We start from the raw sequence: 12775 nt of genomic DNA, 5'->3' as shown, positions 1-12775 counted from the left end.
TGTTATTTTAGTTATGTTTATATACTTTTTTTTTATCTGATAGATTAATTATGAAAGATTCTTGGTCATGTTTTAGCATTTGTGTGTGATAAGATTATGAAAAGGTATGAAGTTTATATATATACAAGTTTATACAGCCTCTCATAGTGGGTGGTAGAATACATATATACAAAAGGGAAATTATCATGACTTAGTAGATGCTATATTAAGTAAAGAGTCTGCGTTGTTTGGGTTTAGTAAGTCTTCGAAGACAAATTGGGAGGCTTTGCCAGGGCCTTGTTGTAATACAATGGCACCAACGACTGAGTTCAACACCGTAGACAAGATCTTTGATTTCCCATTAATTGGCCCGTCATTCACATCATTCATCTTCCAGAACACCAGAGGATCCAATTGTTTCCTTATTATGTAGTCAGCAGCAGTATGGTGCGAGATTAAACCACGGGATTGCAATGTACCTAGCTGTGTGAAATCTGCCACTTTTCCATCACCTTTTACTGTGTGAATTGACGCATTTAGCTTCAGGAATTGTAATCCCAAAAGGTTCAACTTCTCGTTGTACGGGCGAGAACCATGCGCAAACGATTTATGTGTGAAACACTGTAACAAAACAGGATCACTCAACTCTATATCATGCTCTTTAAACCTTAACGCCTGGCGTATCTTCTCCTGGTAATCACTCTTAACCTCCTCATAGCTCAACCCAGCAGGATTCCGAAGATACGAAACGGGATCCCTCTTCAACCCACGAACTCGAGCTCCAGCATGCAAATAAAGAGACCTCCTTCCAAGCATATTCCTTTGTTATTCCTTTGACGAGTACGTAATTGCCGGCTCTTCCTTGCTCTATCTCTCTCTCTCTCTCTATCTTTCTTCAATCTATTCTTGTAAGTGTTCCTATCCAGAATTTTTTTTTTTTTGTTGCTCTCTATATAAAACCGATGGGGGGGTGATTTAACAGGAAAGGGATCAGACTATATATTACAATAAGGATTCAGAGAAGGCCGAATAGTAATAATGGATACGTCTATGGATGATACTGTTCTGGTTGAGGACGTGCTTTCCTCATCAGGTTCTAGTGTTGAGATGGTAGAGGATGTCGATGAGGAGATGACTCGTGCTGGTCGCGACGACATCATTTACGTAGTGCGCAGGCGCGATCTGTATGTAATCGGGATGATATGTGTTGTGACACTAATGGCTCTGGGCTGGTATCTGTACCAGAACGTGGCCTGGGTGCGGCTCGTAGAGCCAGACGAAGGCCAGTGGGTGAAGATACACTCTCATGCACAGCATGAAGGGCAGTACCTGCTAGACTACGACCACAGGGTGATGTATCCGATACAGCTCGTCGCAGAGACACCGCCCAGCGAGGACACACTGATCTCTTCGGTCAACGACGTGTTTCAAATGCTACAGAAACGGATCCAACCACGACTCCGTCGTGGAGTATACGCAACGAGACACCTTGCTAAAGAATACTACAAACGTCTTACAACTTTGTTCTAAAAATTAAACCTTAGTTCTACAGTTTGAATACATAAATATATATATATAAGTATATTGTATGTATGTACGTCTGTGTAATGCATACCCTTATACGTGTTGGTCATGTGTCACCGTACTATAGTATGTATCACGTTCATATAACGTACATAGGTATATCCCTATCTACGTTATATCACATGATACTTGGTACTCAGGTATCCCACGTGGGTAGCACGTGATCATAAATCATGTGATCGATTAATAAATATCGTTGGTGACGAAATAAAGGGCCAAAAGGAAGAAAAAAAAAGAGAGAAGATCCAAGCCAGGAGGTGAGGAATTTTGTGTGTGTGCGTGTAAGATTTGATTTTTTATATTTATTTTTTTTATTGTTTAATTTGAAGATCTAAAGATTAGGATATTGGAAAGACATGGTATTTGTATTATCTCTATAACGGAGCATATAAGCCTAAGAAACATTGATCCTGGAATACATTAATTATCACTTACTTCTAGATATCTAAAAATTTCATAAAGCGGGAAGAAGAAAAGGCTTCAAGAAGATATAAAGGGCAATTATTTAAAAAAAACGGGTTGATAATAAATATTAAGAGGTTAGTAGGAGTAAAGCTGGTAATAGGTGAATAGTAAAAGAAGAAAAAAGATATAGTTATATTGGATGTCGTCAGAGTCACTTGTTCAGGATGGGCCACTGACTAGTATACATCCTGTGGATGTTGTTGTTGCTCAGTTTGAGTTTAGTAGTCCTAAGGATAAGTATCTTGACATACAGCCTGGTGATATGGTGTATGTGTTGGCGAAGAATCCGTCTGGGTGGTGGGATGGTTTGATTGTGGACGAGAAGAGTGATAAGGCGACGCGTGGGTGGTTTCCGCAGAACTATACTCGACCATTACGTGAGCACCAAAGGGTATTTAAGAGGTCTAGTGGACGTAGTTCGAGGAGGAGCAGTATGAATAGTCTTTCCAGGCCTGCGATGTCGAATAACTCCCATACAAGTGGCAGTGGTAATGCCAATACAAATGGTAATCATAACGTGAGTATGAATACGAATACGAATACAAACACATTGAATGCGACCAGTGATAGTGGAATAGGTGCTTTTCTGAATGTTATTGGTTCTAGGAGTATGAGTAGGCGTGGTTCCTCTAATATATCATCGCCGATGATGAGTGCGACCACTGGTGGGACTAACATAACTGGTACTGGTGGTAGTGTACAACAGCATAGTGCATTATCTCCCAATGTACGGAATAGTAACGAGTTTGGAAGGTCTTCCTCGGTTACGCCATTATCTCATAGGCGGACACTGAGCAGGTCGTCGTCAAGATCTGCATCAAGCATAGAGGTGAAGAGTCATCTGGAGCCACACGTAAGGACAGTAGAGTCTGAACCCGAGATAAAGGTTCTGTCATTAGAGGAAATAGAGATGATTATCAACAGTTTACATTCGGATATCACCACCACTTGGGTGCCTGTCCCGATTGTAACGCCTGATGATAATTCGAATACACAGGACAAACTTGTATACTACAACAAGGACTTGGATCTGTATTGTTCTGAACTACCTCTAATATCCAACTTAAATTTTGAGTCAGATCTACATGCTAATCGGGAGACGAAATTTCCTACCAGCGACCATCTGGTGAGCTTGAAGCCCAGGTGTATAAAAAATATGACTGTTACAAGTCCGCGGGCATCTGATCAAGATATACCAATGGAGGAGGATGAAAGCCAGAAGGAAAAGGCGCCACCAAAGACGACGAAAGACGACGAAAGTAAAAAGACCGTGGAAACATCGGAAACAGAGAGCAGGAAACAACAACATTCATTCAAGCAACCTATGATGTCGAGAAATGATATATTCTACCAATTAACTAGAGATATTACTACATGGTCTGAGTTACATGATTTGACGATATATTATGCCAAGCTCGCTCACAGGATGTTCGTGGCTGATAATAAATATAACTTCATGAAATTTTTTGATTTGACTTCGAATTACATTACATTCTTAGTCCTAGCATGCAGGTTAATACAAAATCAAGAAAAATTCAAAAATTTCCCAAAGGACATTAAAAAGGTGTTCAAACATATGATATCAGGATTAGGTAAAATTAATGTCAATTCAAGACTTTTCTTCGATCCTAATTTGAGGAAAAGTAACCAATCAGGAAGTATGGAGAATTATGGTGTATCTGATAACCACAGTACTCTTGCTAATATCAATGATAGAAATATTGAAGGTGAAAAGATTGATGAAACATTTGATGATATTCCAGGCTCCACAGCAATAAGTCCATTGACAGGTAAAAGAAATGTCAGTACCAGCACTACGGACACTTTAATACCCTACAAAAATAACACCTCTAGCAGTTTAATTTCGCCTACCGATATTGACGCTAATCAGTTTTATGTTCATAGTCTTTCAAACCTGCAAAGAACATCGATTTCTGCAAGCACACCGAGAACATCGATTCAGAGTGGTGGTATTAATGGTTCTATAACTACGCCTCTTAATAAGGAAAGGCTCTCAAAAACTTTCACCAAGACTCTCTATGAATTAATTGATGTGGAATTCAGTAAGCTTTTTAAACATATTCAATATTTGCACCATCTACTTCAAATATCAGTTATTGGCGCAGATGATTCCCTGCCTCAACTGTTACCTAGATTCCTGAAGTCATCCTTTAACGGTGGTTCTTGGAGTAATCCATTCTCTAATTTCATAAACGCTGATTCCGTACATGACCATAAGTTGAGTACTTCAACTAGTTTGCGCACTAGTAATCATGACCTGGCTTCAAGATCACATAATTCTTCCATTTCTGGTGTGCAAGGAAAAGTCACAGAAACATTGGCTCAAACTGCAGGCAGTTTGGGAACCACGAATGAAACATCTATCCAGCATAGTAACTCTACCGGAAATATACCGCATTTAACTACCCAGCCTACGTATGGTACTAGTACAGCTAGGAGTAATTTGAATAGACAGCTAATGAGAAGCAGGGCTCAGAAAAGGAGACCTAAATATCCATTGAATAATGATACATTGGGTACAATGAACAGGATATCTTCACAAATCTATGACAGGCTAAATAGTCTAAATGGTGAGCACCTTAACATTATTAACCAACCAAAAACCAGAATGAGGAATCTGGAAATTAATTCCAGTATCTATGAACAAGTGAATCAAAATAATCAACTGCTAGATATCCTGGAAAACTTAGACCTTACAATCTTTATTAATTTGAAGAAATTAATAAAGGTTCCAACGGCCACATTAGACCCTGAAAGTAAAGAATTTTTAGTTCACACTATGTCTTCTATATCATCTGTGCTAATTGAATTTTTTGATATCAAACAAGCTTTCCATGATATAGTAATGCGCTTGATTATGACATCGCAACAAACTACTCTAGATGATCCCTTTTCATTCTCCTCTATGAGATCTAATCTTATAGTTGGTTACTACGAACCAATGAAGAGAAATGCTAATATGAACTCTAAAAACTTTGGTCAGAGAAAAACAGAACGTCAAGCATCTGAAATTTATAGGGCTTTAGTCAATCAGGATGTCGAATGTAACGGCATGGAATTCTTAAACAGTTCTGACGATTTCATTGATGCCTGTGAAAAATATGTGGAAATTGCAAATTTATCATGTATCGTAGTCGAACAACTGATAGAAGAACGAGAGAATCTATTAAACTATGCAGCAAGAATGATGAAAAACAAACTTACAACCGAATTGCTAAAGGGTGAACAAGAGAGATGGTTTGATATATATTCCGAAAATAACTCCGATGAAGAAGATGAACCTATGCGTGAAAATATTGAGCCAATATATGAAGTGGAGTCCAACCAAGCTGAAACTTCAGGACAATTTAAGGAGCTACCTTGGTTTTTATTGCCGGAGTATGAAGATGATTTGATATACGATGCCAAGGGTAAAATCAGAGGTGGTACCAAAGAGGCCTTGGTTGAGCATTTAACCAGTCATAACGTTATTGATGCAAGTTTCAATGTTACTTTACTAATGACATTTAGAAGTTTCATGACTACTAGAGAGTTCTTTTACGCTTTGATTTATAGGTATAACCTATATCCACCAGAAGGGTTAAGCTTTGATGAGTATAACATTTGGATTGAGAAAAAACTGAACCCAGTAAAATGTAGAGTAGTGAATATCATGAAAACGTTTCTCTCGCAATACTGGACTGCAAAATATAATGAATCTGGTGTAGGAGTGATCGTTAATTTTGCAAAAATGGCAGTTTCTGAAAAGATTCCTGGTTCGGATGTTTTATTATCAACAATTAATGAACGCATCTTCGGGTCAGAGGCACAAACTCCAAGTGAAGGAAATACATTTAACTATGATGGTAATAGAGGAAGTGAAGCATCATCTGAAACGGCATCTTTGAAACTAGAAAAGTCATTGCGTTATAGCAACATTCTGGATGTGGAACCATTTTTGTATGCTAGCCAACTTACTTTGATGGAGCACGATCTTTATCTACGGATCACTATGTTCGAATGTTTGGATAGAGCTTGGGGTAATAAATATTGTGATATGGGTGGTTCTCCAAACATTAGTAAATTTATTGCTAATGCAAATTCCCTAACAAATTACGTGTCATACACCATTGTTAACAATACAGAACCGCTCCAAAGATCCAAACTAATCCAATATTTTATTACAGTAGCGCAGCATTGTAAAGAATTGAACAACTTTTCATCAATGACAGCTATTGTTTCAGCGTTATATTCTTCACCAATCTACAGGTTGAAGCAAACATGGAATATGATCCCTCCAGAAACCAAGGAAGTGTTAGATACATTAAACAGTTTGATGGATTCTAAGCGAAACTTTATTAAATATAGAGAACTATTGAGATCAGTGAAAGACGTTGCATGTGTTCCATTCTTTGGTGTCTATCTCTCAGATTTAACCTTTACTTTTGCGGGTAATACTGATTTTATTCATGGTACTATTGATGTTATAAACTTTGGAAAACGATCGAAGATTGCAAGTATCATAGAAGGGATCCTAAGTTTCAAGAAATTCCATTATAAATTAAAGAGATTGGATGATATCCAAACCTGTATAGAAGAAGGTCTGGAAGATATTCCTCATATTGAAAAACAATATCAACTCTCTTTGGAAGTTGAACCTCGGCCAGAAAACAAGTCAGGCGGCAACGTTGGTCACCATTCTCATGAAAGGCATAACAAAGCTTCTGACCAGGAATTTACTGATGATAAGACTAATAACTTTCTGAACTTCAGGAGAAAGAAACAGTCGTCTAAACTTTTCGGATAAAAGTTATAGACAGGCCAACTTGGCCTCTTATTGTTTTTTTTAGTTGCTCTTTTAATAATTTCCTTTTTTCTTCTGTTACTCTCCCAATGAGGTTAGGGTTATAAATCTAGAATCAAGGATTGCAGAAAAATTCAATCAATACTAATAATATTGTGATATTGGATATTCCTCTATTATAACTTAACTCAACAATATTTTTTTTTCCTTTTTTTTTTATTTATTATAAACATAATGATAATATTTATAAATCAATAACATTAATAACAATCCTATCGATGTAAATACTTTAAGGAATGTGGCAACATTGCAATAATTATCTATATTTGAGTATATTATTACATTTAGAAACTCACTGTTTACGAACTATAGTGTGAGGCGCGTCTTGCGGACAGTTTTCGCGCTCTGTGTGCGGGGGCAAGTTACAGCAATTAATATATTATAAACTAACCCATAGTTTCTTTGAACTTTACCCTATCCCCTTTGTAGAGCTATGTCTACTCATTTGATAGGGAAACTAATAAATATTCGTAAATTTATAGAGTGATATATGTTCAAACAGTTGTCTCAGTTGGGTAAGAACCTTACCGATGAGCTGGCCAAGGGTTTGGCAGACGATATTAACAATGGTAATCAGGCAGATCTAAACAATGTACCCGATGATAAAAGTGGGCTTCCACGAGATATCCAGCTCAAGTTGAGAAAATTCGAGAAATATGAACAAAAATATCCGCTATTACTTGCTGCTTATAAGAATGAGAAGGCTAAGACCGAAAAATTGGAGTCCCTAGAGAAGGTCCTTACTGAGAATACACCAGTCTCTAGTTTAGATGATGCTGTTGAAACACTGCCTGTGTATTTTAAGAATGTTAATGATAAAAATAATATGTTAAATGAGGAAATCAAGAGATTAACGAAGGATAATAAAGAGCGTGCTACATCAGAATCGGCGGAAAATACAGAAGGTAATGATTTACAGAAGAAACTGGATGATCTGACTGATCAATTGCAGGTTCAAGAGAAAAATGCAAAAGAGAATAATAACAAATTAGTTAAGCAGCTGGAAACTATAAAGTCTGAGAAGGAGGCTCTTGTTAATGACTTACAAAAAATAACTAAGGAGAGGGATGATCTTGTTGCTAAGAAAGATCATGAAATAAAAGAGAGCGTGGAAAAAATAGGGAAGCTAGAGAAAGCAGCTGAAGAATTTGAAACGATTCTGAAAAATAAAGAAACCGATAGAGAAAATGAAGTTAATGAACTAAAGAAAGAAATTGAGAATGCGAATAAAGAAATTGTGGAATTGACTTCAAGATTAGATAAATTCAAGGCGACTATAGAGTCTTCTACTGCTGTGAGTGAGCCAGTGCCTTCTATTGGTAAAGGTAAAGGCAAGAAGAAAAATAATAAGAAAAATAACAAGAAGGGTGCAGCCGAAACAACTTCAACACAGAGTACTGAAACTGTATCGAAGGAGTTATATGATGAATTAGAGAAGAAGTTCAACGATATACAAGAAATTCATAAAGATTGTAACTCATGGAAGGAGAAATACGATAAACTTCAAGAGGAATCTTCTTCAACAGAAGATTTGGATAGCATTCTTGTAGAGAAAAAGCAACTTGAAGAAGAACTAACTAAAATGAAGGAGTCATTGAAGCAAAAGTCAGCAGAAATTGAGGAAGTCAGAGATATGTTGAGAGAGGTGGGTAATGATTTGGTTGATGCAAGAGATATGCTCAAAGAAAAAGATTCGGATAAGAATAAGGAAATAGAAACTGTCAAACTGGAACTTGATGGTTTGAGATCAAAGAATGCTAGCATGATAGAGACTTATGAGAAGGCTCAAGCCGTGCTGAATGAAAAGGTTGGGAAACTAAATGGTGAATTAGCTGACCTAAAACTTCAACATGCTGCAACACTAAAGGAGAAAGAGTTAATTTCCAAAGAAACTTTAAGTAAATTAAAGAATGAAAATCAAAGTCTGAAAACTCAAGTAACAGAGACGAATTCATTAAAAATGTCATTGACCCAAAAGGATAAAACTATCAGTTACCTTGAGGAGCAGGTGAAGCAGTATAACGAAAAAAACTCTAGTATTAAAACTACCATAGAGAGATTGAAAAAAGAAACTGCTGAGAAGGAAGGGCTGTTAACTATACTAAAAAAGGAGAAAGAGAGCTTGAGTCAAGAAATACAAAAAAATACCAACTCAGTTGAAACATACTTAAAGGAAAACGGTAAACTTTCTGAAAGGTTGTCTATTTTACAAGAAAAGTATGATACCTTGCAGAATCTGAAATCCAATTCTAATGAGCAAGTTGATTCTATTAAGAGGCAATGTAATGAGCTTAACGTTAAATTGAAAGAATCTAATAAAAGAATTCTATCTCTTGAGGATGAATTAAACGAATACACGAGCACCTTGCAAGAAAAGTCGCGTGAATGTGATACTATGAGAAGATTATTAGCCGAGCAGCAAAATGAGGAGAGTAGTGGTCGTAAAGAAATTGAACAAAGACTGGCCATTGCTGAAGATGAAAAAAATAAATTGGAGTCTGAGATAGCCATTCAGAACTCAAGAAAGAATAGAGAGATTCAAAGCTGGCAACAACAAAATGATGACCTGAAGAGTGAAATACAAAACCTCCAAAAAAGAGAGAAGCAGCTGTTGACTGAGATTGAAAGTCTGAATGAAGTTAGCCAAACCTTGAGAAAGAGAAGTGCTTCCACCACTGATGATTCTGGTGAGTTAGAAAAATTGACGTCAAACTTGAAAACAGCCCTACATAGGGCTGACAAAAAAGTGGAAGAACTTCAAAATGCCAATGAACACTTGATGAAGTTGAATTCAGAGGCGAATAAGAAATATGAAAGACTTTCCAGCAATTATAGAACGCTATCTAATCAATTAAACTCTATGAGAGAGAAATCAAGCATGGACAGATTGTCAAGGCCGTCTAATGATGAAGCCAGAAGTAGGTCTAACTCTACTACATCAATTTCAAGTAGTACTAGCTCGAACAACTTTACTCCCAGGCCAACTGAAACACAAACAGAAAAGAATGAGAAAATTGCATATATTAAAAACGTCCTTTTAGGGTTTTTAGAGCATAAGGACCAACGCGCTCAATTACTCCCGGTTATATCGCTTTTGTTACAATTGGACACTAATGATGAGAAAAGACTATTAATGTCTATAAAATAGAAAATGAATATATAATTAATAATACATAAAATTCGTACCAAAAATTTTTTTTGTTGCTTTTTTTAGTAATGTTGTCTAATAATTGCATTGATCCACTGCAATTTGGTTTGAACCAATGACTTCATTTATCTGTATTGCAACATTGACATTTTCAATAGACGTATCATGCTCTAATATTATACCTTCTGAATATTTCTTTTTCCAGTCTTTTACATTTCTAATTATTTCCTCAGCGGTAATTTTACCTTTGCTTAGCTGCCAATCATACGTATCAAAGTTCCATACTATAGGCTTCAAACCCAGCCTAGCGGCAATAGCCCTGATTCTGTTATCCATGCCGCCATACGGAGGCCTGAAATACTTGGGTATAAACCCACAAGTGGCATTCATTGCCCATATCGACCATTGTAGTTGAGCAGCAGCGTCTTCGTTCGAAAGCGATGGCAAGTGTTTATGAGACCAAGTGTGCGACCCTACAAAGTGGCCTGCCTCTACCGTCCTCGTGAAGATTTCAGCGTGCTCGATGACGTTAAGCCCAATAGTGAAAAAACTGGCCTTCCCTTTAAACTCATCCAGTAGATTCTGTGTGGCCAGTGAAGGACCGTCATCGAACGTCTGTGTGAACCTCGGACAACTGTAGATATCATCGGGAGCACAACACCCGTCGCAATCGAAGGAGCAATTGCGCTCGTGGGTAAGGGGTGGGAATAGTCTGAGAGGGTTACACCTCTCGTGTCTGTACCTGTGGTCATCTGGAATGCCATCTAGGGAGACAACGGGGATGAACGGCGGGTCGAGACCCGGCCATTTGGTCAAATTAGTTAATTCCATTAGCCATGTGGGGAACGGCGTAATGGCTACACTAAGAGATAGAAAAAAAAGAAATAGATACATCATTTAAACTTTAGTTTCCTTTTATGCGTATATATCAAGTTATAGTTGCATTATTATCCGATCTACTACTATTATTATTATTAGTCTATATACCTGTTTGAACAACACAATCGGACACAAAAACATTAAATTATTAAACATATGAAAATAAATAAACCGAAAAAACAAACTTTGTCTAATATCCATTGTAAAAATTGAATATACAGATGATTATTCTATCAATTTACTAGTATATTTGATAATATATAATTCTTATATAATGTGTTCATGTTTTTATCTTGCTCTAATTTGCTATGCTGGACAATACATCTACAACGTCCAACAAGTTTAATATGCGGTTTTAGCTCAGTTGGGAGAGCGCCAGACTGAAGAATTGTAACTTCGGTCGAATTTGTTATCTGGAGGTCCTGTGTTCGATCCACAGAAATCGCAATTTACTTTTTTTTTATATTTTAAGCCCCAAAAAAAATTCAGCGTTAATCCGAGATACCACGTGATAGGTCCCCCCCATTCCTCCGCACATAAGAAGTAGCGGCAATAGAGCTAAGAAAGGATAAGGGGAGGGACCCAATTGAGATTTGATAGTAAGGTGTGTGTTGTGTATTGATCTACTCCTTCCTTCCCTGAACGATAATTTGTTAGACGGGGGAGATTAGACAAACCCCGGGAAGTATAATTATATGCGATTACCTCATCACTTCCATTCCTCCCCCCATTGTCTTTTGACTCATTTTCTATTTTTATTTTTACAGTTTTGAAATGACGTACACTTTCCCTTAGTCCCTTTTCCATTTATCTTTATTTGAGAGGGAGAGAGAGTCTTGAGAGAAAATTATTTCTACACGCCACGCCCTTGAAGCGTTCCACGGTGTCCGGACAAAAAACACAAAGAAGCACGTTTTTCGGAGTAATGGAGTTTTTACCTTGGTTTCAAATGGATCGGATGGATGGAAGGGGTGGGATGTTGATAAGAGAGATTAGAAAGAGAGAAAACGAAAGGATTAAGCAATAAAGCTTAGAGGTGATAGATAATTTTTACATAATGACTAAATAAGAACTTCTCAATGATCAATTGTAAAGATGAAAAAAAGTTTAGATATAAAAAGGGCATGAGAAGGATTGGGAAAAGTAAATTATTTTTAATAGAACTTCTATATTCTCTCTATACATATCACTATACTATATAAAACAACAACAACAACCCCAAACACACACAAAAAACAAACAAAAACAAAACAAAATGTTCAGATCTATTGCTTGCACCTCTACTAGAAGATTGTCTACATACTGTTCTATACGGGACATGTACAAGGCTTCCTCTACAATTGGTAATGCTGCCGCCCAATCTACTAACTCGAGCAAAAACTCGAACTCGATATTTACTGCCTCTAGCAACATCCCAACAAGTCAAAGAGACAGAGTATCGAAACCACTAATCATCTGCACGGATAATGAAGATGTGGAGACCGTTCAGGAACACATTAAGTTGTAAGTGTGCTTTCTTTTATATAAAAAAAAGAATGATGCATTATAGCAACAGAACTAAAATCTCGCGGGTTCGAATCATGACAGGTGCATATATTCGGCTTTTTACTTTTATTTTTATTTTTTTTTAACAGTCATTTTCTTAGGGAGAAGCGGTGATTTTTGCTTCCCAAAAGAATCCCAATTTATTTCAGAAAGGGCATTTTTACTGCTATAAGCCCTTATTTTTCTTCTTTCTTTCATTAACTAATTAATATGAAAAGAAAAATAAAACACATTACGTATAAATAATATATAAAAAAACATGTTTATTCATTTTTAATATACATTCCTTTTCTTAATTCAAGAACAAAAAA

The 12775-nt window shown here is 36.8% G+C and overlaps 6 protein-coding genes across 6 annotated transcripts; 4 read left to right on the top strand and 2 right to left on the bottom strand.

The window, feature by feature from the left end:
• Positions 1–183: 183 nt before the first annotated feature.
• Positions 184–795, bottom strand: MRPL15 (mitochondrial 54S ribosomal protein mL57; the record flags this gene model as incomplete). The annotated part of the gene is made up of 1 exon (XM_071050432.1): positions 184–795. The coding sequence occupies one exon, from the start codon at positions 793–795 to the stop codon at positions 184–186; it is 612 nt and encodes a 203-aa protein (XP_070908678.1).
• A 222-nt stretch (positions 796–1017) lies between these two features.
• RNJ42_00261 (uncharacterized protein) lies at positions 1018–1509 on the top strand (the record flags this gene model as incomplete). The annotated part of the gene is made up of 1 exon (XM_071050431.1): positions 1018–1509. The coding sequence occupies one exon, from the start codon at positions 1018–1020 to the stop codon at positions 1507–1509; it is 492 nt and encodes a 163-aa protein (XP_070908677.1).
• A 658-nt stretch (positions 1510–2167) lies between these two features.
• CDC25 (Ras family guanine nucleotide exchange factor CDC25) lies at positions 2168–6835 on the top strand (the record flags this gene model as incomplete). The annotated part of the gene is made up of 1 exon (XM_071050430.1): positions 2168–6835. The coding sequence occupies one exon, from the start codon at positions 2168–2170 to the stop codon at positions 6833–6835; it is 4668 nt and encodes a 1555-aa protein (XP_070908676.1).
• A 547-nt stretch (positions 6836–7382) lies between these two features.
• On the top strand, positions 7383–10040 carry IMH1 (Imh1p; the record flags this gene model as incomplete). The annotated part of the gene is made up of 1 exon (XM_071050429.1): positions 7383–10040. One exon carries the CDS (start codon positions 7383–7385, stop codon positions 10038–10040), a length of 2658 nt encoding a protein of 885 aa, XP_070908675.1.
• A 75-nt stretch (positions 10041–10115) lies between these two features.
• RNJ42_00258 (Chitin deacetylase 2) lies at positions 10116–10937 on the bottom strand (the record flags this gene model as incomplete). Its single annotated transcript, XM_071050428.1, has 1 exon — positions 10116–10937. The coding sequence occupies one exon, from the start codon at positions 10935–10937 to the stop codon at positions 10116–10118; it is 822 nt and encodes a 273-aa protein (XP_070908674.1).
• Positions 10938–12174: 1237 nt separating this feature from the next.
• Positions 12175–12426, top strand: DPA10 (Dpa10p; the record flags this gene model as incomplete). Its single annotated transcript, XM_071050427.1, has 1 exon — positions 12175–12426. The coding sequence occupies one exon, from the start codon at positions 12175–12177 to the stop codon at positions 12424–12426; it is 252 nt and encodes an 83-aa protein (XP_070908673.1).
• Between the last annotated feature and the right edge of the window lie 349 nt (positions 12427–12775).

Source organism: Nakaseomyces bracarensis (genome assembly GCF_045282275.1).
Source record: "Nakaseomyces bracarensis strain CBM3 chromosome Unknown Scaff2_0, whole genome shotgun sequence".
Taxonomy (NCBI): domain Eukaryota; kingdom Fungi; phylum Ascomycota; class Saccharomycetes; order Saccharomycetales; family Saccharomycetaceae; genus Nakaseomyces; species Nakaseomyces bracarensis.
Note: the sequence above shows the minus strand (reverse complement) of the source record. Positions and strands in the feature narration are given on the sequence as shown.